Source organism: Choloepus didactylus, chromosome 8, assembly GCF_015220235.1.
Source record: "Choloepus didactylus isolate mChoDid1 chromosome 8, mChoDid1.pri, whole genome shotgun sequence".
Taxonomy (NCBI): Eukaryota; Metazoa; Chordata; class Mammalia; order Pilosa; family Megalonychidae; genus Choloepus; species Choloepus didactylus.
Genome location: NC_051314.1, coordinates 82,431,216 through 82,456,183, shown reverse-complemented (window position 1 = coordinate 82,456,183; position 24,968 = coordinate 82,431,216). Strand labels below are relative to the sequence as shown.

General features: G+C 51.7%; 3 protein-coding genes across 20 annotated transcripts in view; 2 read left to right on the top strand and 1 right to left on the bottom strand.

Annotated features, from left to right (window-relative positions):
- Positions 1-2,379: 2,379 nt before the first annotated feature.
- Positions 2,380-8,243, top strand: IGFBP6 (insulin like growth factor binding protein 6). 3 transcript variants are annotated; one of them, XM_037847661.1, is made up of 5 exons: positions 2,380-2,591; positions 4,661-4,977; positions 6,880-7,019; positions 7,232-7,351; positions 7,898-8,243. In XM_037847661.1, exons 1-5 carry the CDS (start codon positions 2,575-2,577, stop codon positions 8,018-8,020), a joined length of 717 nt encoding a protein of 238 aa, XP_037703589.1. In that variant the 5' UTR covers positions 2,380-2,574; the 3' UTR covers positions 8,021-8,243. The 3 variants fall into 3 exon arrangements, with proteins under 3 accessions (XP_037703589.1, XP_037703591.1, XP_037703592.1); XM_037847663.1 differs by lacking the exon at positions 2,380-2,591 and adding an exon at positions 3,581-3,609; XM_037847664.1 differs by lacking the exon at positions 2,380-2,591 and having other exon boundaries at positions 4,447-4,977.
- Positions 8,244-9,238: 995 nt separating this feature from the next.
- Positions 9,239-19,698, top strand: SOAT2 (sterol O-acyltransferase 2). Of its 14 annotated transcripts, none has more exons than XM_037847650.1 (16): positions 9,239-9,582; positions 10,038-10,093; positions 10,629-10,765; positions 11,083-11,142; positions 11,471-11,578; positions 13,920-14,196; positions 14,359-14,451; positions 14,678-14,747; positions 15,336-15,417; positions 15,903-15,948; positions 16,162-16,291; positions 17,269-17,366; positions 17,765-17,863; positions 18,277-18,412; positions 18,926-19,071; positions 19,334-19,698. In XM_037847650.1, exons 1-16 carry the CDS (start codon positions 9,510-9,512, stop codon positions 19,463-19,465), a joined length of 1,743 nt encoding a protein of 580 aa, XP_037703578.1. In that variant the 5' UTR covers positions 9,239-9,509; the 3' UTR covers positions 19,466-19,698. The 14 variants fall into 14 exon arrangements, 12 of the variants coding, with proteins under 12 accessions (XP_037703578.1, XP_037703577.1, XP_037703584.1 ...); XM_037847649.1 differs by having other exon boundaries at positions 10,038-10,153; XM_037847656.1 differs by having other exon boundaries at positions 10,038-10,153; positions 19,009-19,071; positions 19,334-19,477.
- The window catches only part of CSAD (cysteine sulfinic acid decarboxylase), an 82,106-nt gene continuing 70,527 nt past the window's right edge, over positions 13,390-24,968 (bottom strand). The window contains exons 17-18 of one of the 3 annotated variants that reach the window (XR_005218514.1): positions 18,751-18,848; positions 13,390-15,107 (exon numbers count right to left, since the gene is read on the bottom strand). Coding sequence is in view for 1 of the 3 variants with exons in the window: in XM_037847636.1 (XP_037703564.1) it covers positions 18,831-18,848 (18 nt within the window). In the remaining 2 variants the exon portion in view is untranslated. Of the gene's footprint in view, positions 15,108-16,975; positions 18,849-24,968 lie in introns of those variants that run through there. The other 2 variants (XR_005218515.1, XM_037847636.1) reach the window with 2 other exon arrangements.

The window sequence follows — 24,968 nt, the reverse complement described above, 5'->3', positions numbered from 1 at the left end:
GCTCCAAAATCCACTGAACTGGGACATAACAGTCTTTTCAACAAATGGGACTGGGAGAGCTGGATATCCATATCCAAAAGAATGAAAGAGGATACCTGCCTCACACCCTACACAAAAATTAACTCAAAATGGATTAAATACCTCAATATAAGACAGAGTACCATAAAACTCCTAGAAGATAATGTAGGGAAGTATCTTCAATACCTATTATTAGGAGGGCACTTCTTAGATCTTACACCCAAAGCACAAGCAATGAAAGAAAAAATAGATAAGTGGGAACTCCTCAGAATTAAAAGCTTCTGTACCCCAAAGGAATTTGTCAGAAAGGTGAAGAGGCAGCCAATTCAATGGGAGAATATATTTAGAGACCATGTATCTGATAAGAGATTAATATCTTGTATATATAAAGAAAACTTACAACTCAACAACAATAGTACAAACAACCCAATTATTAAATGGGCAAAAGATATGAAAAGACATTTCTCTGAAGAGGAAATACAAATGATTAAAAAACACATGAAAAAATGTTAATCTTTGTAAGCTATTAGGGAGTTGCAAATCAAGACCACAATGAGTTATCATCTCACTCCAGTAAGAATGCTGCCATTAAGCAAACAGGAAACAATGTAGAGAAACTGGGACTCTTATTCATTGCTGGTGGGACTGTATAATGGTTCAGCCACTCTGGAAGATAGTTTGGCGGTTCCTCAGAAAACTAGATACTGAGTTACCCTATGATCCAGCAATTTCACTTCTCAGTATATACCCAGAGGATCTGAAAGCAGTGACACGAACAGATATTTGTACATTGATGTTCATAGAGGCATTGTTCACAATTGCCAAGAGATGGAAACAACCTAAATGTCCTTCATCAGATGAGTGGATATGCAAAATGTGGTATACACACACGATGGACTACTACACGGCAGTAAGAAGGAATGAGGTCATGAAAAATATGACAACATGGATGAAACATGAAGACATAATGCTGAGCGAAATAAGCCAGGCACAAAAGGAGAGATATTGTATGTTACCACTAATGTGAACTCCCTGCAAAATGTAAAATAAGTGTCTTATATTGTAGAATATAGGGGACCTAGAGATAGACAGCAGCTATGGAAGGGGGAACGATAATCTAATAGGAACAAACAAGATATTGAAGATGATCTTAACGATATGTGAATGCTGAGGTGAGACTAAGGTTCATTAATTTTCTTTTGGTATGGTAGGAGTATACTGGAAAGAATGAAGTTAATTCAGGATATTTGTTTTTCCCATTGCTTTGCTTTATTTTGTTTGGAAATGGTTTTTTATTTGATAAATAAAGTAATTTTAAAATAAAAAAAAGAAGGATTGCAGGACCCTCCCCTTCACCTCTCTCAACCCCCTCCTCCAGGACTGCCTTTGCTCTCCCCAAAATACTCACATTTACTTGTTTGAGCTGGTAAACTCTTTATTTGGGCTGTTAGCTGTGGGGCCCAGAGATAAAGAAGGTATGGGATCTCCTGTTCTCAAAAGAGAAAAATCAGATACAAGAAAAGATAAACAAAAATATAAGACAGCAATACAATAATGCAGGTGAATTCAGAGGAAGGGGCAACGTCAGTCGGCCAAGATAGGTAGGTGAGGGAGAGCTGGCAGGATGCGGCTGGTGGCAAGGGGAGGGTTTTGCCCCGGTGAGCTCACAGCATGGGGTCCAGGAGAAGACATTACCACTGAGCACCCATTATGCCACACGTCATATCCACATGTCATCTCAGTTCAGGCCCAAAGATGGGAAACTGCCAGAGGGTTCTGGGGAGGGTGATCCAATCAGCAGATGTATCAGAGCCTGTTAGCAGGGCCGCTGTCTGCAGGAACACAAATGCCAGATGGGAGTACAGATTCTATTGGCAGAGAAGGGAGCATGGAGTACTCCCGAAAGCCTTTGAGGAGGACGGCACTCCAGCCAGACCATTCTGGAGGGTATGTGTGGACAGATTGCAGAAATCTGAGACTGAATACCAGACTGGGATAACCACAGCAGTTGCCATCAGGTCCACAGCAGACCTAGGCCATCTTACACTGTGGTCTTCAATCTTCCTCTTTCCATCTGGATTGCACTACCCTTCATCTCTTCAGACTCAAAGCTCAGACCCAAGCAGGCCCCCACCTTTACCTCTTGTTCTCAGAAGGAAGTCAGCACCTAGGGATGCCCTGGACTTGGAGGGATGGACAAGGCCTGTGAGATGCAAAGCCTAAAGGATCAGGAGAATGGAGTGTAATATGCAATAGGAGCAGGAAGTCCCAGCTGCGTTTATTTACGGAAAAGCATAAGGAACAGCCCCAGCTGTTTAGTGCCTTTTCTCAGTCCTGGCAGATGCTTCTCAGCCACTCTTCTCTCACACAGAAGCCAGACAGAGTCCCAGGAGTGAGCACCTTGGCTCACACACCGTCCTGGGTACCCACCCTGTGCTTCAGATCCCTGCCCTGCATGCTGATGCGGAAGACACCCCAAAGGGAGGAAAGGTAGAGTTCAAGAGTCTGTCTGCAGGAGACTGATTAGACCCTAGCACCGATGGACAGGCTGGAAGGATGGAGAAAAAAGGGAAGTAAGTGCAATACAGTGGTGGATGGTACTGGATTGTACAACTCAATTTGGACTGCCGGGAGGACAGAGCTGGGCAGGTGGGAGCAGTAAGCAGGGGGTAACTATAGGGTGGAGGAGCTTATATGTTGGGTGGGGAGAGAGGAAGGGGATTGAGGAGAGAGTGGTGGATGTTAGAGGCTAGCACAATATTGGCTTTCTCTGCAATTTAATCTACCAAGGAAGAGCACAAACAAAATGAAAAAGCCACACTGAGATTCTGCAGGGAGCACAGCCATTTCTTCCCCATTCCAACTTCCCGCAGTCCTTTTGGACTTATTCAGGAGCAATGAGCTGGAACCCGTAAGAAAGGCCCTAGCCAGAACGTTATGCAGGGCAAAATAAACAGTGACGAGGGTTTGGGGACAGGAACCCAGTTCCCCACCCTAGGGTCAGAACTTGGAGTAGGAGGTCACAGATCCTTGCCTGCGCCTCCCACTTCCCTACCCACCACCTCCTCCCGGCCCCATCCAATCTGCAGCAGTATCTCAGGGCTCCCAGAAGACACTGCTCCCCAAACACTGGTCCCAGGGTAGCCCCAGGGGTTGCCGCTGGGAGTGAGGTTCTTTTTATTTTGTATTTGTCTAAAAGTTCGGAGAGCGCTTGCTGACATTCTTGCTTGGGGGCCCAGAATTTAAACTTAGTCACTGCCTAGAGCCCTTGTTTTAGGAAAAAGTGAGATGGCCATTGCATAACCCGGAGCTGAGTGGGTGTGTGTTGCCGAAGGAAACGGACCTTCTTCCAAGGCCAGCTAGGAGTGCTGGGGCCGGGCGGGGCGCTGCCTGGGGAAGGGCTGGGTGGGAGTGAGGGCGGCAGGCCAGTGGAGCTCAGGCAGGCAAGTGGGCAGACAAACACCCAGACCAGCTCTCTTTCAGGCGATGCCCCCCTCCATCACCCCCTGGGGCTGGAGGGGAAAGTAGACAGTTAGAGGGCAGCAGAGCCTGAGGCACACAGAAAACCCAATGGATGATGCTGGGGGCAGGGTGAGACTGATACTGGAGGGGGAGAGGAATGGAGGCGGGGTGGGGGCTGAGCTGGATAAAGGATCGGGGGAGGGTCTGCTTTCTGGCCACTGTCCCCAAGAACAACCCGAGTGTGAGTTCCTCTAACTTTTGTCCCCCCATAATTTCAGCTGTCCAACTCCTCCCCTCCTCCCTACCTCCCAGTGCTCAGCCACCCCCTCTTCAATCCTTCCCGACTCCCATGTTTCCCAGCACAAGGCCAGGGTTTCCCACAGTTCCTTCCTCCCACCCTCTCCCCATTTCACCTCTCGCTTCCCCCAACCGCTCTATCATTGTATGCCTGGCTCCCCTCACACCCAACTTCCCTGTAGTCACTTCTCAGGGATTATGTTCTCTTGCTCCTTTCCCAATTTTTTCCCCTCCTCGGCCCTCCCTTGGTCTACTCTATCCCATCAGCAACCAGTTCTCCCAAGGCACCCATCATCTCTCTCTCTCTCTCTCTCTCTTCACATTCATCCATGTCCCTCTCATGACCCCCACACACCATCTCTTCTCAGGTCACCGTGGCCCCCCATATTCTCGCTCCACACCTCAGTCTCCGCACCCCCTTCCTCTACACACACACACACACACACACACACACACACACACACACACACACGAACTGGATTTTGGGTTTTCCTTTGCAGCCCAACTCCCATCCTCCCTTCCCGCACTCTTCCCCACCCTCCAGTTTCTCCAGCCAGCTGTCCAGCTCCCAAATTCCGGGCGAGATTCCCAGGAACAAAGCAAGAAAAATCAGAGCAATTTGGGAAGTAAACAGAAACTGGGAAGGGAGTGGGGAGAGAAGAGTGGGGAGGACCCAGGTGGGGGAGGGGGCCTCTCCAGTCCCACCCAGTTTAGGGATTGCCCCTGTTTCCACCTCCCTCCCCCTTCACCTGGCTCTTAAAGGGCTCGGCCCCTAACCAGAGACTGCTACTTAAGGCAGAGGGGCGGCGGCGGGCAGCAGCTGCGCTTCGCCTGCTCTGGGAGGAGTGGACGGAGCGAAAAACGTGGCCATGCCCCCCCACAGGCTGCTGCCGCCACTGCTGCTGCTAACTCTGCTGCTCGCTGCCCGCCCAGAAGGCGCCTTGGCACGGTGCCCAGGCTGCGGGCAGGGGCTGCAGGCGGGTTGTGCCGGGGTCTGCGTGGAGGAGGAGGTCGGAGAGTCGCCGGCGGAGAGCTGTGCTGAAGCCGGGGGCTGCGTCAGGAGGGAGGGGGAGCAGTGCGGAGTCTACACCCCTAACTGCGCCCCAGGTCTGCAGTGCCAGCCGCCCCAGGAAGAAGAGGCACCTTTGCGAGCGCTGCTGCTCGGCCGGGGCCGCTGCCGCCGGGCCCGCGCGCCCTCGGGTGAGTCGGCGCCCCGCCCCCGTCCCGCCCCTGTGAGACCGCAACTCTAATGGCAGGGTCCTGAAGAGACGGGGGCGGACAGCCTTGCCAGCCTCGGAGCCCAGGACATTGACTGCTCCTCCTTCCCGACGCTGAGGGGGTACCTTTGGGTGGCCAAGGAGCCAAGTGCAGAGCGCAGTTGAAGGCTAGGGTGCAGCCAGGGGATCTGGGGATAAGGCAAGGAGAGGTCTGAGCTCTCAAGCTTCTGCCCCCCCCACCGCACCCCTGCCGGGTTGATTTCCCCTTGAGGCCCAGCTCTTTAACCCTAGCTCCCCAAGCTGGAGAAAGGACCCAGATGTTATTCTCAGCTTCCACTTTGAGATGGAGGGCAGGGGACTCCTGAATCCAGCACACACTGAGAAACCTCTCCTCCTCTCTTGGTAATACCAGGTGTCCGGAGCACCTGGACATCCAGTCTGGAACAGAAGATGCCCCAAATCCAGAACTGTTCCAGACTGAACTAGGGACAGAGGGCAGGGCTTTTGAGCCCTGGGGGGACAAGGACAGAAGAGGGCAAAGAGGAAATCTACCAAGTTAGGGTTATGTTTTAAACCTGCTCAGAACCCTCCACTCCATCCCCCCACTCACCCCTCCCCACCCCAGCCTACCCCAGGGAGGAAAATAGAAGGCTGAGTCACTGGATGGGTGGGACAGAAGTGAGTCAGCACCTCAAAGGTGGGGGACAGCGGGGAGATGAGGAGGGCAGGAAATGCAAACTGCTCCCACCCTAGAGGCATCCAAGCTCCTAGCTTCTTCAGTGGCAAGGGATGGGAAAATAACTTGGAGTTTCTTTCAGTACCAAATGCCTGGGGGTCCCTTTAGAAGAGGTGGTCTGCGTAGGTCAGGGGAGACAGTTGGCAGGCATGGTTCTGTGGTAAATGGGGGAAGTGAGGAGCAGCGTCTGAAGAGTGTGGGGTGTCAGGATTGCAGAGGAAATAACACTTGGGCTGCCTGGAGCAGATGGGAGCAACTCTCCAGGTTTGAGGGTGGGGGGCTTGAGCAGAGCCTGTCTTTGGACACAGAGGGAGAGATGATACCTCCAGGGCTCATAAAGTATCTGATTTTACAGCTGGGACAAATTCCAAGCAGTGCTTGCTCCCCTCCCTGCCTTTTCCTAGCCCTGTTTTATTTCCTTGCCCCACCCGAGTCCTGAGCTCTCCCCAGACCCCCAGACACCATTTATGAAACTTTTCCTAGAGCTAGGAGCAGCCTGCAGGTTGGAAGCCTCTCACTCCCTGCACCTTTGCAACCTGCCCCTCAGCCCATCCTGGTTAAAGGCTGAATCGCATAGGCTCCTGGGACCACTGGGGTTGAACTGGGACGAGCCACAGGGGACCAAAAGGGAGAGGCCCCCACTGCAGTGCCCCCAAAGTAACCGCATCTCAGGCCTGGGAGGAGTGGGCTGAGTCACAGCAAGGTCACCGCAGGGGCACACATTCCACTTGGGTCCCTGCTGACCCCCTCCCACATCTGTTGGTTTTCTGCCCCATCTCCCTGGGTTGGCGCACCCCCTGCTGGACTCTGCTGGAACAACAAGTTCTTCTCACCCCAAACCCTAGATTTTTACTTTCCAAAATGCTTATTCATTATAAGCCTTAAAATTACCCTGAGGATGTTTTCGGGAAAGGTAATATCGCCATTTATCAGAAAAGAAAGCAAGGCCAGGATAAGGTAGCAGTGGATCTAGGTTCTAACCGCCTTCCGTTTTCCTACTACTCCACAAGGTCCTCTCTTCCTCTCACTTCAGTGGGCAGGAGGGGCCTCCCAGGCTCCCCACTTGACTCTGGTCTTTGGCATTTGACAAGGGACTTGGCCCTCACCCTGATTCTCTGGCCTCTTCTCCTTCCTCCATTCCTCATGTAGAGGTGACTCCAAAGGAGAGTAAACCCCAAGCCAGAACCAGCCGCCCACTGGATGCGAACCGCAGAGAGCAAGAGAAGAATCCCGGGACCTCTACCACCCCCTCCCGGCCCAATTCTGGGGGTGTCCAAGATACCGAGATGGTGCGTGTGGGGCTGGCAGGGAGTGGGAGGGGTGGGATCCCCATCTGAGTCTGCTGCCTTGGGGCAGGAGGGCCCAGGTGCACGGGGCCCACAAGCACAGCTTGGAGACGTCTCCAGGGTATGTCCTGGCAGCCTGGCTGGTGGGGCCGGTGGGTAGTGTGGTGGAGCTCAGCTGGGACGGTTCTGAGCCGCCCTCCCTCCTGCCCCCCCAGGGCCCATGCCGCAGACACCTGGACTCAGTACTGCAGCAGCTGCAGACCGAGGTCTACCGCGGGGCTCACACCCTCTACGTGCCTAATTGTGACCATCGAGGCTTCTACCGGAAGCGGCAGGTGAGGCCACCCCTCTCCTCCCCTTTCTCCACCAGCGCAGAGCTCCTGCCAGGGGATGGATGTGTGTGTCTAAATAAACACTGTCCCTGCCTTTAAGGATCTCACAACTTTACGAACCACACAAGCATAAAGAATATCCAACCACACGCTGTAGTAGAGGAACAGCCTAACTCAGTGTTTCTCAGACTTGAGGTGCTTTGGAATCCCCCAGAGAGCTTGTTAAACCAGAGACAGCTGAGCCCCATGATTAGATAGGTTCAGAGGGGAGGGCCTGGGAATTTGCATTTCAAAAAGTTCTCTGGTGATGCTGATGCAGTGGGTTTGGGGACCACACTTGGAGAACTACTGTTGTGGCATAGAAGAATGGGTACCATTTAGTGGGTAGAGAAGAGAGAGAGCCAAGGGAAGGGAACCCAGTGGGCCTCATTGCCCTGAGGGAACTGTCAGCTGTTTCTGCATTCTCAGACTCAGGGCCCCCCTCCCTCTGTCCTGCGGGAAGCCTCAGGCCTCACCCCTGATCTGTGTGCTTCTCCCCCTTCCCCCCAGTGCCGCTCCTCCCAGGGGCAGCGCCGAGGCCCCTGCTGGTGTGTGGATCGGATGGGCCAGCCCCTATCGGGGACCCCGGACCGTGATGGAAACTCCTCCTGCCCTACCGCGAGCAGTGGCTAAGGCAGGGTGGTGGGTGCCATGAGGCCACCAGCAGAAGCGTGGAGTGTCATCCTGGGTCATTTATTGAGCGATGAGTAACTCAGAGGCCCTGAGCCCCACACTCCCTCTTCAGGTCCTGCCTCCTTGTCTCCCTCACCCACCGTGGGCCCTCACATAGTCCTCTAGTGGAAAGGTTGTTGGTGTTGGCATGGGGTGCTAATAAAGTTGTGCTGGGGGTCTTTGGTCTATGTCTCTGTGTCCACCTCTCACACTTCTGGACCCCCCAACTCTTCTCTCTACCCACATCCCAACCCTCCCACCTTGGCGTCTCTCCTGTGGACAAATTGGAACACAGGAGATGGCCACGGGCTGAGGCTCTGAGCCACCAAGCCTCACTCATACACCCAGCAGGCCATGGGTGTGGGAGGTGGAGGGAGGAGAGAAACTGAGGTCATGGCCTCTGTCTCATGCTGTGACCTTGTTTCCAACACTGATCTTTGGACATGGAGGGAGGGGAAGGATTAATAGTTAATCTCCCGCAGGAACCCAGCAAAGAGGAACCCTCAAACCCTTACCCTTTGGTTACTTCACAGTAAAAAGGGAAGGAAATTATTATTTATTGAGCTGCTCCCACGGCCCAGGCCCTGGACCATATGCTTTTACCTTGACTACCTCCTTCTGTGCTCATGGTAACCTTGTGTGGTAGGAACTTTCGCACCTGCATTTCAAAGAAGGAAACTGTGGCTCAAAAAACTTTGGGTCCCTAGTCCCAGATCACACAGCCAGTCTGTGATAAAGGGAGGACTTGCTTCTGGTTCTTCTGGATGTAACAAATACCTGGCATTTGCTGGACACGTGTTCATTTTGTGTCCTGTGTGCCTACATACTAACCTGGGCAGGGGGAGGGAAGAGCTGCATTCAGGGGTCCCAGCACCCAGCGTGTCCCAGAAGGGCCACAGCACCACAGGTGTCCCGGGTGCCAACCCCAAAGAATATTAACCCCATGCATACCATGCTTGCAAGTTGGCAAGGTCCTTCCACACACCTTATCTCACGGTGTAAGCAAGCCGATTCAGGCACTGATGCACGAAGATGTTTCTGACTCCTCTCCAACCTCCTTCAGCCTGCAGAGAGAGAGGTCGGAAGGTGAGCCAGGCTGGGTGATAAGCCTCGGAGAGGCAAAGTCCCCCGCCCCCCGCCCCCCAACATTCATAGCCACCACTCCTGTGGGAGGGACAGCACGCCTGGAGTAGGGTCATGGTGGGATAGTGTGGTGTCGGGGGGATGCATCCATCCCTGGCCCCCTAACAGCCAGCAGAGCAGAGCTGGTAGCCGGGCCCTGCCCCTCAGATCAGATAAACTGCCATGCTCCTGAAGGCCCCCTCCTCCTGAAAGGACTTTAGTCTTTGGAGCTGTCGGCTGAGCTGGGTGAGGCAGGAGATCTTCAGGTGGTGAAGGGAAGGAGGGAACACAGGCAACGACCACCTGCTGCCCACTCAAGACTCCCAGCATGGAGGCCAGGGAGGCCCATTTGCGGAGGAGACGAGGGCTGGAAAGAGAGGAGGACCCACCCTCTGAAGAAGGTGAGCCACTCTCTGGGAGTTCAGGAAGTCAGGTGGGGTCGGAGGTGGAGAAGCATTGTTGAGAGGAGGCTCTAATTTCAATCCTTCTTGCTGTCTTGGGCTGCTCCCTCTGGGAGAGGGAGGAGAAAAGAGATATTTAGAGTCCTGACCTTCCCTTATCTTTCTGACTCTTTAACCCCAGAGGGCAAATGGAGGAGCTTCCTGTTCCCTGGGTACCTGGTTTTCAGTAATGTCATCAGTTTCCCTGCCTGCCAATCGCCCCTCGCCCCCTGCAAGAACAACTTTCCCTTCTGATTGCCCCACCCGTGATACTAGCTGTCCACAGGTTCAAGACCAGTGGGGGCTGCTTAGTGTACAGAAAGCACTTCCTGGACAGAGGATGCCTCTGGGTCTGCATGAGGTCGCAGAACCCTAACTCCTCCCCCATGAGTGTGCCCTTTGACCCCTCCTCCTAGGAAACACTGAGCTGGACAGCGCCCCAGACTTGGTGCAATGGACCCGACATATGGAGGTGAGGGGCATCAAGGTCAGAGGTCAAAATGGACAGCTCCTACAGTGGCAGGAGGCAGGGGTGAGGACTGGCTTAGAGATAAAGGTAGACTGTTCTTGAGTTCAAAGATCAGGTTAGACTTAAGGGGTAAGGTGGACGAGTTTGAAACACAGGTCCTCAGGGCAGGGGCTGAAAGTCAGCAAGTGAATACAGAATCTTCTTGTTCGTGGGATTAGAGTTCAGGAGGGAGAAGGCTGTGGGCCAGGGGTGCGAGAAATGAGGTTAGATCGGACATAAAAGGTGGTTGGAATTCAGACCCGGGAAGTGAAAGCGTTGCTCCTGCTGCCACTCCTTGGTCCTCACTGCAGCCTTGGGAACACAGAAAGAGGAAAATTCTTGGGGCACTTCTGGGCAGGAACCGTGGCTTTCTCATCTTTCTATCCCCAGCACTTAGCGCAGTGCCTGGCCCAGAGAGAAGCTCAGTAAATGTTTGACAAATGAGAGGATGGCCAACTGCATGGAGGGAATGGGACCCTGCCCTGGCTTTGTCCCGTAGGCTGTGAAGACACAGTTGCTAGAAGGAGCACTGAGACAGTTGACGGAGCTGCTGGATCAGGCTGTGTGGGAGGCTGTCCAATCCTATCCACCACAGGGCAGACCCCTGCCTTCCATTCCCCCAGATTCCTTGAGCAAGTAAGAGTCTGAGGAGCCAGGGGGCTGGGAAATGGCTGGTGTGGGCCCCTCCATCACAAGGGTGATGAGCCCTAAACATCGTCTCATATGCAACTTTGCCAACCTTTTTGTTGGCCCTGACTTCTCTCTTCTCCACTTATCATTTCTGTCTTCCTGTCGCTGACCTTCATCTTCTGGGCCTTTCTCTGCCAGTGGTCATCACTCTGACCTTCCTCTATTACTGCCCTGGGCTCCCAAGAACTGACCTTCTGCATGGCCCTGCCCTCTGCTTATTGCCTTCGTCTTCTGGGTTGTGACCCTGAACCGTCTCAATTCAGGACCCAAAAGCCATCCTTGGGGAAACAGAAAGTTTTCATCATCCGCAAGTCCCTGCTTGAGTAAGTCAGGGGTCAGGACAAGGGATGGGAGGAAAAGCAAAGGGCACCTTGTTTCCCATCCCCAGGCTCTAGCTGGTTTGAAAGGAGGACTTGGACAGGGTCTCTAAGGCTCAGTTTCCCCCACTTGCCCCAGGGGTGGCTGAGGAAGATGGACCACCAGGATGAGACGCTTCTGGGCTGGAAAGGGCTTTAGACAGAAGCCCTGCCACATCCTGGCCCTTGGTTGAAAGTTCTGGACCACTAGGCCCCATCCCTTAGTGCCCACAGTGCCTGAGCTAGTCTAGACGACCCTGAGGACCCTCCCCACAATGGGCCCTTGTCCCTCCAGTGAGCTGATGGAGATCCAGCATTTCCGCACCATCTACCACATGTTCATTGCCGGCCTGTGTGTCTTCATCATCAGCACCCTGGCCATCGACTTCATCGATGAGGGCAGGTAGGCCCCAACCCGCCTGGGATAGGCACACAGATCAGGCCCCCTAGGGCCCCAGTGCACCACCTGCCACTGGTCCATGAGGGCACAGGACCCACATTGATTACAGGACACGGATCGGCATCACTCAGACCTTCCAACAACCGTCTCACCTAAAACCCTCCCTTGTACCCCTTCCCTTCCCACACTTGGATGGCCCTTGGTCTATCCTTCCAGAGCCAGACATTCTAGGGACACCCCACCCCTCTCAAACACTTCTCGAGAGAGACCTTTCCCTGAGGCAGTTATGTACGTTTGTGTACGTACATGTGTGTTCCGTCATGAACACCCAAACCCTACCGCTCACACACATTCTTTTCCATGAGCACCTACTAAGCGCCAGCCCTGGGGCCAGAGAGATGAGCCAGCAGACCCCATCCCTGTCTGTGAATCACTCCCAGTCTTGTGGGGAAGGCTGGCACACAGACAAGAGACTTGGTGGGTCGGTTTCCTGGGGATGAGCAGTGAATAGGCTGTACACCCCTGGGGGGTGTCTATATTTGCCTGTTTCCCCACTTCACCCTAAAATAGCGCTTAGAAAGCAGGAAAAGAAGAGCAAGGATCCGCAGGCTCAGCAACTGCCCTGCCTTTTGGTAAATTGTTTTTTGTTAATCATATGAATATTACAAGGATAAAATCTCAGAGTAAAAAGTTCAAATATATGCAAAGTGACAGCCTTCTTGACCAACCCTCTACATGCCAGACCACTCCTCAGAGCGGCCATTTTTAAGTTTTGAGAGTTTCCCTCCAGACCATTTTCCATGCGTACGTGAGAATCAAAAAGATGTATTCAGGGGGTGGGGGTGGGGGGTAAATAAGATACTGCACTACTGTTATGTAATTTGATTTTTCCCCCTAACAATATATCTTAGATCTCTCCATATCAGTACATAGAACTCTATCTCATTGTTTTTATTTTCAAATTCTTTCTTATTCTTTATTCATTTTTACTTTTTTTTCCTACTTCATTGTTTTTAATGGCTGCAGGCAATAAAGGTGCCACATTTTGTTCATCTAGTCCTTTGCAAATGTGCATTTAGGTTGTTTCCAATTGTTCACTGGCACAAACCATACACTTTTTTTAAATTAAATTCAGTTTTATTGAGATATATTCACATACCATATAGTCATTCATGGTGTACAATCAACTGTTCACAGTACCATCATATAGTTACGCATTCATCACCCCAATCTATTTTTGAACATTTTCCTTACACCAGAAAGAATAAGAATAAAAAATAAAAGAAAGAACACCCAAATCATCCCCCCCCATCCCACCCTATTTTTCATTTAGTTTTTGTCCCTATTTTTCTACTCATCAATTCACATACTGGATAAAGGGAGTGGGATCCACAAGGTTTTCACAGTCTCACACTGTCACCCCTTGTAAGCTACATTGTTATACAATCATTTTCAAAAGTCAAGGCTACTGGGTTGGAGTTTGATAGTTTCAGGTATTTACTTCTAGCTATTTCAATACATTAAAACCTAAAATGTTGTATCTATATAGTGCATAAGGATGTCCACCAGAGTGACCTCTCAACTCCATTTGAAATCTCTCAGCTAGTGAAACTTTATTTTATTTCATTTTGCAGCCCCCTTTTGGTCAAGATGTTCTCAATCCCACAATGTCGGGTCCAGATTCATTCCTGGGAGTCATATTCTGCATTGCCAGGGAGATTTAAACCCCTGGGAGTCAGGTCCCACGTGGGGGGGAGGGCAGTGAGTTCACCTGCCGAGTTGGCTTAGCTAGAGAGAGAGGGACACATCTGAGCAACAAAGAGGTACTCAGGGGGAGACTCTTAGGCACAGTTATAAGCATGTTTAGCCTCTCCTTTACAGTAATGAGGTTCATAAAGGCAAGCCCCAAGATAGAGGGCTCGGCATACCAAGCCATCAGGGCTCGATGACAAACCATACACTTTTTAACTTAAGCAAACAAAAAAACTAAACAGCCTGGCTTCTATTAGCTCTGGTCTACAACTACAACTACAGACATCCCAAGGGAACAAAGGCAACAAAAATCAAGTTAAAAGCTAAATGCTTCATATGCTGACACCTGTGATAGAATACCAGGCCCTTCTGCAACACCACAAAATTCACAGAAGGCTCTAAAGGTCATCTAGAATCAACCCCCAATCCAACGCCCTGGGCCAACAGAGGTGCCATCTTGATCACCTCCAGGGATGGGGAGCTCACAACCTTCTCGGGATACCTCAGTTATCTTAGAAGAGCTCCCACTGAAGAGGAAGGGGGCAAGGGTGACGACACTGTTGTCCCTTTATCTCTCTCCCCCCACTCCAAGGCTGGTGCTGGAGTTGGACCTACTGATCTTCAGCTTCGGACAGCTGCCTTTGACGCTGGTGACATGGGTCCCCATGTTCCTGTCCACTCTGCTGGCCCCCTACCAGGCCCTGCGGCTGTGGGCGAGGCCCCGGGCGGGGGGCGCCTGGACCCTGGGGGCGGGGCTGGGCTGCGTGCTGCTGGCCGTCCACACCGCGGTGCTCGGCGCCCTCCCGCTCCACGTGGCTGTGAAGCAGGAGCTCCCGCCGGCCTCCCGCTGTATCCTAGTCTTTGAGCAGGTGAGGGGTGAGACTCGCCAGCACAGAGGAGGGAATGGGCGGGGCCAGAGGTGGGGGCGGGGCGGGGCCATTTCTGCCGCGAGGGGGCGGGGCGCACACGAAGGCGGCCTCACTGCGCAGTATTGGCGGAAGAGGAGCTAGTTTCTCATTAACCTATAATAGGGACTTGAGAGAGGCTCGAAGGAAATGCAAACGACATGGGCGCTGCTAAACAAATATAATCCAACTCCGCGGAGAGTCACAGAGGCTTCGCAGGTGAACGCCCTGCCCCGGCCTCTCCTGTACTCCTTTACCCTCAGTTCATCCCGGCAGCCGTCTGTGAGAGGCTATAAAGCAAGCCGACAAAAATATAAAGCATGGGCCCTGATCATACGGATCTTTACAATCCGCCTGCCTCTGTACTGTAAACGAGAGCACAGAGAGGTTAAGCGATTTGCTCAAAGCCACACAGCAACTTGACCTCCCTTTCAATCCATTTTAGGTCAGGTTCCTGATGAAAAGCTACTCCTTCCTGAGAGAGGCTGTGCCTAGAATTCTTCAGGCCAGGGGAGGTGAGGCCCTCAGCTGGACCCGCTGGGTCCTCAGTCCTCTTGGCTGGGAATGAACCAGCAGCTCCAGGATCCTCACAAAAACTCGGCCTTCCTAAGTCCTTCTTGTCCACTGGTGCAGATCTGGCCTTCAAAGGGATTCTGTAGGCCTCAGTCATTAGTCAATCCCAAGTCCCATCCCTATGAGATGGCACCACTGTTTCCCAGGACATCTGGTGCTTTCCTATTAGCCCATCCTGAAAAAACCCAGGGTATGAGAACCTTACAAGAGGGAGTCAAGATAAAAGGGGAAGGTGAATAGGTGGTGGACCCTGTGGGGGCCAAATCTGCCCAGAGCAGGTCCTGCACCAGAAAATAAGATGCCTGAAACGGAAGCAAAAGAGTGGGTTTAAAAGAGCGGGTCCAGCTCCTGCTCAGTTTTACCTCCCCCACCTTACACCCAGGCCCTATATCCAGTCCCTTGTCCATCCCTCTATACCTCTTTCCTATCTGGTTCCCCACTCACAATTCTAACCCTCTTCTCCAGCATCCCACTCACCTCTGCCTTCTCCTTCCTCCTTCACTGATCCACTCCTCTTACTCCCCTTCCAGGTGAGATCCAGGCCCCCAGTTTCTCCAGCTACCTCTACTTCCTCTTCTGCCCCACACTCATCTACAGGGATAATTACCCCAGGTAAGACCGTCTACTCCTTCCCCAAATGCTCACTCTCCTCTCCCTCAGGTCCTTCATCGTAATTACCCCAAGCACTGGTCACTTTCTCAGGAAGCATCCCATAATAAAGATGGGACATAAGTGGAAGGAAGACTACCCTTTCTCCTTGCCCAGCCCATGGTGACACTGGGATGATCAATTGTCCTGGTTTGCCCAGGACTATCCTGGTTTTAGCCCTGAAAGTCCCTCATTCCAGAAACCAGTCCAGAGCAAATTGGGAAGGTTGGTCACCCTAAGTGCCATCCCAGATAAAAATCCATTTGCCATCTCTGCTATGGAAGGTCCACAGTGTCCTAGACCCACCCCCCCCCCCCCACTCCCCAGATAACTCTAACAGGCCTGAGCAATAGAGGGAGCTGTGGAGAGAGGGCCCAGAACCTGTGCCCAGGCCTGAACAGGGAACAAGATAACAGGAGAGAAACATACTCTTCCCATTGCCACTGCAGGACACCCCACATCAGGTGGAATTATGTGGCCAAGAACTTTGCCCAGGTCAGAAGTCGGGGTTGAAGGGTGGAATGCCTATTACTTATGGTGGCTGAGGGGGCATTTCTGGGAGTTGGGGTCTGGGGTCCCGGGGAGGAGGTGGGAGGGTGCTGCTAAGGGAAGAGGAGGCAGAGGCTGGGCCAGAAGTCTAACTGCAGAGTGAATGGGCAGCTGCCGGTGTCCCCTCCCAAAGCTGTGTGTCCCCCACGCCCTCCCCAGGCCCTGGGCTGTGTGCTCTATGCCTGCTTCATCCTGAGCCGCCTCTGTGTCCCTGTCTTTGCCAACATGAGCCGGGAGCCCTTCAGCACCCGTGCCCTGGTGCTCTCGATTCTGCATGCCACCTTGCCGGGTAAGCTAGCATGCTAAAGGCGCCCTCAGGAAGCCTTATCAGAGAACACTTCCTTCTCTTCACTCCTCACTTGAAGTCGGTTTCAACACCTTCTCCCTTCTCATCAGTGCTCACTGCCCTGGTCTCAGCTGATCTTCCCTCATCAGCCTCCTAGCCTGTCCTCTTTCCTTTCACATCTGTTCCTGACAATGCTGCCTGGGTAATTAATCAGTCCCTATACCCTGTTGCAAAAATTCCAGTGACTCCCCATCGCTGGCCCCTCCAGATAAGATTCTAACCCTTGGTCTGGCATCCAAGGTCCTGCCCGCTGTGGCCCCAGCCTATCTTTGCAGCCTAATAAACTCAGCCCACCATGAACCCAGCCATTCCCCGAAAGACGTGCAATTCCATGCCTCTGGGCCTTTGCTCCTGCTGGTCCCTCAGCTTGGAATGCCCTCTTCCAATTTTCCAGCCATGGTATTCTTTTCCTTCTTGGAGGCCTGTGGCTGAGATGCCCCCTCCTCTGGGAAGCCTTCCTACTTTTATCCCTCTATCACCATAACTCCCCTACCCCTTGCTCTGCACTCCCAAGCACATCAGTGGCCACTGTGTTGCATTCCTATTACTTTTGACTTTGACACCTGGTTGGACATCCATATCTCTCTGTCTCGCTGTGTCCCTGTCTCTCTGTCTCTCTCTTGCACCCCTCTCCCCATGCCCCACCACCATTCTGTGAACTCCCAATGGACAGAAGCTTTGAGATTCATCTATGTACTCCCCACACCTGGCATGGAATAGATGCCAAGTAAATGTTCATGAGCAAATGGATGCATGAATGAATGCCTGAATTAATGAATGAATAATAAGTGATTGAAAGGGGTTGAGGCCCTAGTTGCTCCCGGTGCCCATAGTGGGGGCGCTTCAGAGCTCAGATCGGGGCTGCTTGGGGGGACCCAGGGGGCCTGGTGTGACCTGTAGCCCCTCGTCCTCATATCCAGGCATCTTCATGCTCCTGCTAATCTTCTTCGCCTTCCTCCACTGCTGGCTCAACGCTTTTGCGGAGATGCTGCGATTTGGAGACAGGATGTTCTACCGGGTGGGCCTGGGCCTAGGCCAGCTGGAGGCAGGGAGGGCTGTGCAGGGATCTGGGGTGGATGGTGGCTATTTTGGGTGTCAGTCTCTCGCAGTGAGAAACACCCTCCTCTGCGTGTGGTTAGAATGCCACCCCTCCATCTCCCGACCAGTCGGGGTTAAGTGCTTTTGTGTGGATGGTCCTATGGCATCTTCTGCTGCGAGGGGTAGGAGGGAGGAGGGCAGGGTCCCCCGGTCTTGAGGAGGGAGCTGGGAGAGCGCCTGCTGTCCCTGTTCTGCTAGAAGCCAGCCTTTCTGGCAGAACATGGGAAGAGGATGCAGGCAGAGGGAGCACGGATGGGAAGGTGGGCTTGCCTAGGAGCAGACAAGACCCTGATCTAGCCCACTCTCACTCCTTCCCAGGACTGGTGGAACTCAACATCCTTCTCCAACTACTACCGCACGTGGAATGTGGTGGTCCACGATTGGCTGTACAGCTATGTGTATCAGGATGGGCTATGGGTATGAGCTCTGCAGTCCCCCTCAGCTCCCACCATTAATGGTCCAGGACCTCCTCACCGTCCCGCCTTCTATAACACCCACCGTTTTATGACCTCAGGGCCCCCTTGACTTCCATCTGCCCCCATTCAACCCAACCCAACGAGAGGACAGCCCTCCTTATGATCTAACTTCCTTCCTTTCTTATCCTTAATTCCGCCCACTCCACAGGGCATTTCTCCCTTCCTTAACTTCGAAGAAACATGCATATAGCAATTTCAGTTACCAAGGGTTTTCACATACGTTCAATCTGAGCAGTATCCATGAGAAGTATTATTATATCTCCATTTAAAAATTATATCTGAGGCCCAATGGTTTCCTTAAGAAGTGGTCTCAGAGAGAGACTCACTCCCTCCTCCTCCTCTTGCCCCTGCCAGCTCCTTGGTGGCCGGGCCAGAGGGGCAGCCATGTTGGGCGTGTTTCTGGTTTCTGCGTTGGTTCATGAGTACATCTTCTGCTTCGTCCTGGGGTTCTTCTACCCCGTCATGCTGATGCTCTTCCTTGTCATTGGAGGTGAGCATGGCCTTTGTGTGGCACTGGAGAGGGGTCATCCACAGGGAGGAGGCCTGGGCCCTGCTCCTGGAGATTCCAGACTGATGGGAGAGGCCACACACCCAGGACAGAAGAGAAAGCTGCTGGGCATGAGAGTTTGGTGGGGAGGGGTTGGGAGCAGGGAGGGAGGCAACATCAGGAGGCAGTAGAGGATATCTTGGGGGGTGAGGAGAAGGTTTTCTGGTTGGATGGAGCATCAGAGCAAGGGCCGTCACAGAGGAGACAAAGAGGAGGAAACGGGTAAGGTCAGGAGGTCCAGTATGAGATCCAGGATACTGACATGTAAACTGAGGAATTACCTGAATTTACCTGAGCCACTTGAGATTTCCATGGGTTTCCGGAGCCGAGTTCAAGATCTTCCCCAATGGGGCTTCCTGTTTCACATCTTCCTGCTGGTCTGGGAGGGGAGAGAAGCCAGAGAGACAAAGCACAGGGACCTGGAGCTGGGGTGAGAACCTGTTTCTCTTGCACCAGGGCCCCTGAACTTCGCAATGCATGACCGGCACACGGGTCCAGCATGGAACGTGCTAATGTGGACCCTGCTCTTTCTGGGCCAGGGCATCCAGGTCAGCCTGTACTGCCAGGAATGGTATGCACGGCGGCACTGCCCCCTGCCCCAGGTGAGAGACCTCTGCCACGCCAGGCCCCTCACATACTTCCCCTTCCCAACAGCCAGCCTCCTATTCTTGCCCAATTCAACAGCCATGGTCAGGGGCCAGGACCTGGTTTGGGGGTAATGGGTTCCCATGTCTTGGATACACAGGGTGGGCATGGGAAGGGACCTCATTCACAACTCCCTCTCCTCTGGCACAGACAACCTTCTGGGGGCTAATGACGCCTCGGTCATGGTCCTGCCGTACCTAAAGGTCAGGGCACCCTCAGTTTCCAGATGACATCATCAAGTTCTCTGCCTGCAAAGCCTGGACCAGGGCTCCTCCCTCTGTACTCCCAGACCTGACTCTGAGTCAGGGAAGTCTGGAATACATGACTCCACCAAGGAATCCCAAGGACTGAGGTCTGTGGACCTGTGGGCAGCTGAGCATGGATGCAGGATGGGGATGACTCTTGAGCCCATCCCCATGGACTGGGGACAGGGTCCTCCACACCCCATGGCTGTCCAGATTTGGGGAGACTTGAGGGGACTTACAGACTTGGTGCATGTCAGGGGACTCAGAGGAACTGGGACCTCCAATGTTCTAGAAGGATTTGCTTCTTGACTTTGTACTATGATGCAAAAATAAACTCCATCTGTCTTTTAATTCCTTGATTTGTTTTTTCATTCATTCATCATTTGTTGAAGGCCCACTTTGAGACAGGAATTGTAGAGGGTTGAACCTGAAGAGGCAAGACTTTGTGGTGGGAGGAGATGAGGGTCTGGGGTGACAGACTACCTTGCCCTCTCTATGCCACCCTCCTCCCCCAGAAATCTGTTGTTCCAGTTTGCTAATGCTGCCATTATGCAAAATACCAGAAACGGATTGGCTTTTATAAAGGGAGTTTATTTGGTTACAAAGTTATAGCGCTAAGGCCATAAAAGTGTCCAAACAAAGGTGGCAACAATAGGGTACCTTCACTGAAGAACACCGATGGCATCCGGAAAACCTCTGTCACCTGGGAAAGCACAGGCACATGGCTGGCATCTGCTCCGGGGTTCTGGTTTCAAAATGGCTTTCTCACAAGATGCTTCTCTCTAGGCATCTGGGGGTGTTCTCTTAGTTTCTCCCAGGCAAACTCTGGACTAGCAAAAGTCTATTTTCAATGGCCACCTCCAAAATGTCTCTCTCAGCTGCTGCTCTGAGCTCCTTCTTTCTGATAACTTATAGGGCTCCAGTAAACTAATCAAGACCCACACTGAATGGGTGGGGTCCATATCTCCATGGAAATAGTCTAATCAAAGGTATTACCCACAGTTAGGTGGGTCACATCTCCATGGAAACAGCCCAATCCAAAGATTCCAACCTAATCAACACTAATATGTCTGCTCCCACAAGACTGCATTTTGGGGGACATAATATATCCAAACCGGCACACCCAGCCTCACCCCCTCTTCCACCTCCACCCCCACATCTCCACAACCCTTTAATCCTGCTCCTGGCAACCTTTAGCACACTCTGAGAAACCTCATAGCAGGCCTCCTTCCTTTCAGTAGACCCACAAGAGGATATTCTGTAGCAGACCTTAGGCCGATCTTTTAATTCCTGAGCCCCAGTTTCCACAGCTGTAAAATGGGCATTAAAATTAGAAGTTTCCTGCCAATATGGGACATATGGTCAAAATATTTGTATTCAGGACTGCTCCAGAACCCAGACTGTGGTCTTTACAAGGCGAGGATCATCTCTGTCCTTTCTATACAGATTCAGCCCCTAACCTTGTGCTGGGGACATAACAGGAACTGGAAAACAGGGAACATTAGCCCCAGGGGGCCTTAAGAACAAATGCACCAGGATCCCCAAGAGAGAGATGGGGCACCTGTCCACAGAGGGCTGCCTGGAGGCTTATGGTCACAGTTTAGCAGCAAACACTCCCAGTGGTGAAACCCACATGGGAAACAGTCAAGGGGTGTGTCCTGGTGTCCTAGGGCTGCCACAATGAAGTGCCACTGACCTGTGGTTTAAAACCACAGAAATTTATTCTCTCACAGCTCTGGAGGCTGGAAGTCCAAACTCAAGGTGTCTGCAGGACTTGCTCTCTGAAACCTGTAAGGGAGACTCCTGCCTTGCCTCTGCCAGCTTCTGCCGTTTGCTGGCCATCCTTGGCCTTCCTTGGAGTGTTGACCCATCACTCCAATCTCTGCCTCCGTCACACGGCTGCTTCTCTCTGTGTCTCCACATCTGTTACAAGGACATCAGTCATACTGGAATAAGGGCTCCTCCTACTGCAGTGTGACCTCATCTTCATTTAACTGATTACATCTGCAATAACCCTATTTACAAATAAGGTCATGTTTGGAAGGCCTGGGGGTTAGGACTTCGACCTATCTTTTGGGAGGACACAATTCAATCCACAACAGGTAGAAGCCAGAAGGGGGATCCAGAGGACAAGTACCAGGTTTCCCTGGGACCCTGTGAGCCCTGTCCTAAAAGCCTGAGCTGTAACCCCTCCTTTCATCCCCCCCCACCCCCCAACCATCTGGGCTCTCCTTCAAGGCTTCAATCTCCTTTCATTCCCATTCACTTCTGGAGGTTGTGTCCGCTGAACCTGGAACCCACAGGCTCCCTGGCTCTTCCCGTTGTGAGAATTAGATTAAGTTTAGCTTTCACACAGGGTGGAGGCAGCTCAGGGAATGGCAGAGGGTCAAGAAGCCAAGCTATAATCGGTGGCCAGTCCTCCTGTTTATCTGCCCACTGTCCTTGCAAGGCGGAGACTGGGGGGGGTGGATAGAGGTTCCTTAAACAGCTTCATAACTTGTTACCAAACTAGGTCAGACTGGCTCTGCAGTTCAAGAACAAAGGAAAGAGGGGTGGAGGCTTGTTTCAAATGTTCCAAGTTTGCACAGGAGACATTTTTTTTCAAATGTTTCCAATTTGGGCAGGCTGCATGTTTCAAATTTGCAGGGGCTAGTTAGGCTTGTCGAATAGAATGTAACCTCTGAAGTATCCAGCCAATGGAGAAACAGGGGAAGGACTTGCGGTTAGGTGTAGGGAATAAATACTGCTGGGTCTATTGTTCTGGGCACCAACCACCCCCCCCCCATTTTGGTTGGGTGCCTGTTCTTGCAAGATCATGAATAAATTCTTTTCTTCTCCACCATCAGGTGAGCGTTTATTCCTTTTAAAAAGAGTGCTTGTTTCTCACACTGTGTCTATCTGGGGGAGCAGAGGGTTCACACACCTTCACACTGTCACCCCAGCCTGGACCAGGCCCAGGTGGATGGTCAGAGGCTCTATAGAAGTTAATGAAAGGCAAGTGTGGAGAACCCAGAGCCTCAGCATGACAGCCCAAGGGGCCTGCCCTGGGGAGAGGGGCGTGGGATTATGGGATTGGAGCTACCAGTTCCAATAGCTCCTGGTTCTATTGGAGCCCAGGGTCGGGGAGGTAGGTGTAGTATGGACACAAAAGTACCTGCCTAAAAGCTGAGACACATTCTTTCAGGATGAAAACTTTATGTTAGTTTCTACATAACAGGTGTTTATAGGAACAACAGAGAAAAGGTTAAGAAAATAACACAACCCTCTCCCAAAATTCCAGCCCTACAGATAACATTTTGGTATTAATTCTTCTAGGCATGTCTACATTACACTCATTGAATTAGTAAGGATTGGGTGCAGCCACAAGAAATGGTAAACCTAAAAGAGAACTGTCATCTTTTTTTACAGATTAAAATGCCTATGGAGAGGCGGGGCAAGATGGTAGACTGGTGAGCTGTATGTTTTAGTTACTCCTCCAGGAAAGTAGGTAAAAAGCCAGGAACTGCGTGGACTGGACACCACAGAGCAATCTGTCTTTGGGCATACTTCATACAACACTCATGAAAACGTGGAACTGCTGAGATCAGCGAAATCTGTAAGTTTTTGCGGCCAGGGGACCCGCGCCCCTCCCTGACAGGCTCAGTCCCGGGGGAGGAGGGGCTGTCAGCTCCAGGAAGGAGAAGGGAGAATTGCAGTGGCTGCTCTTACCGGAAACTCATTCTACTGATTCAAACTCCAACCATAGATAGACTGAGGCCAGACACCAGAGACTCTGAGAGCAGCCAGCCCAGCAGAGAGGAGACAGGCATAGAAAAAAAACAACACGAAAAACTCCAAAATAAAAGCAGAGGATTTTTGGAGTTCTGGTGAACACAGAAAGGGGAAGGGCGGAGATCAGGCCTTGAGGCGCATATGCAAATCCCGAAGCAAGGCTGATCTCTCTGCCCTGGGCACTTTTCCTTAATGGCCCTGGTTGCTTTGTCTATTAGCATTTCAATAACCCATTAGATCTCTGAGGAGGGCCTTTTTTTTTTTTTTTTTTTAAATCCTTTTTGCTTTTTCTAAAACAATTACTCTAAGAAGCTCAATACAGAAAGCTTCAAAGAATTGAAATTTGGGCACGTCAAGTCAAGAGCAGAACTAAGAGAGCTCTGAGACAAAAGGCAATAATCCAGTGGCTGAGAAAATTCACTAAACAACACAACTTCCCAAGAAAGGGGGGTGTCCGCTCACAGCCACCATCCTGGTGGACAGGAAACACTCCTGCCCATCGCCAGCCCCATAGCCCAGAGCTGCCCCAGACAACCCAGTGTGACGGAAGTGCTTCAAATAACAGGCACACACCACAAAACTGGGCGTGGACATTAGCCTTCCCTGCAACCTCAGCTGAATGTCCCAGAGCTGGGAAGGGGGAGCAGTGTGAATTAACAGAGCCCCATTCAGCCATCATTTGAGCAGACTGGGAGCCTCCCAACACAGCCCAGCAGCCCAGAACTGCCCTGGGGGGACGGCACTCACCTGCGACATAGCACAGTCATCCCTCAACAGAGGACCCGGGGTGCACAGCCTGGAAGAGGGGCCCACTTGCAAGTCTCAGGAGCCATACGCCAATACCAAAGACTTGTGGGTCAGTGGCAGAGACAAACTGTGGCAGGACTGAACTGAAGGATTAGACTATTGCAGTAGCTTTAAAACTCTAGGATCATCAGGGAGATTTGATTGTTAGGGCCACCCCCCCTCCCCGACTGCCCAGAAACACGCCCCACATACAGGGCAGGCAACACCAACTACACACGCAAGCTTGGGACACCAATTGGGCCCCACAAGACTCACTCCCCCACTCACCAAAAAGGCTAAGCAGGGGAGATCTGGCTTGTGGAGAACAGGTGGCTCGTGGACGCCACCTGCTGGTTAGTTAGAGAAAGTGTACTCCACGAAGCTGTAGATCTGATAAATTAGAGATAAGGACTTCAACTGGTCTACAAACCCTAAAAGAACCCTATCAAGGTCAGCAAATGCCACGAGGCCAAAAACAACAGAAAATTATAAAGCATATGAAAAAAACAGACGATATGGATAACCCAAGCCCAAGCACCCAAATCAAAAGACCAGAAGAGACACACCTAGAGCAGCTACTCAAAGAACTAAAGATGAACAATGAGACCCTAGTACGGGATATGAAGGAAATCAAGAAGACCCTAGAAGAGCATAAAGAAGACATTGCAAGACTAAATAAAAAAATGGATGATCTTATGGAAATTAAAGAAACTGTTGACCAAATTAAAAAGATTCTGGACACTCATAGTACAAGACTAGAGGAAGTTGAACAACGAATCAGTGACCTGGAAGATGACAGAATGGAAAATGAAAACATAAAAGAAAGAATGGGGAAAAAAATTGAAAAACTCGAAATGGACCTCAGGGATATGATAGATAATATGAAACGTCCGAATATAAGACTCATTGGTGTCCCAGAAGGGGAAGAAAAGGGTAAAGGTCTAGGAAGAGTATTCAAAGAAATTGTTGGGGAAAACTTCCCAAATCTTCTAAACAACATAAATACACAAATCATAAATGCTCAGCGAACTCCAAATAGAATAAATCCAAAA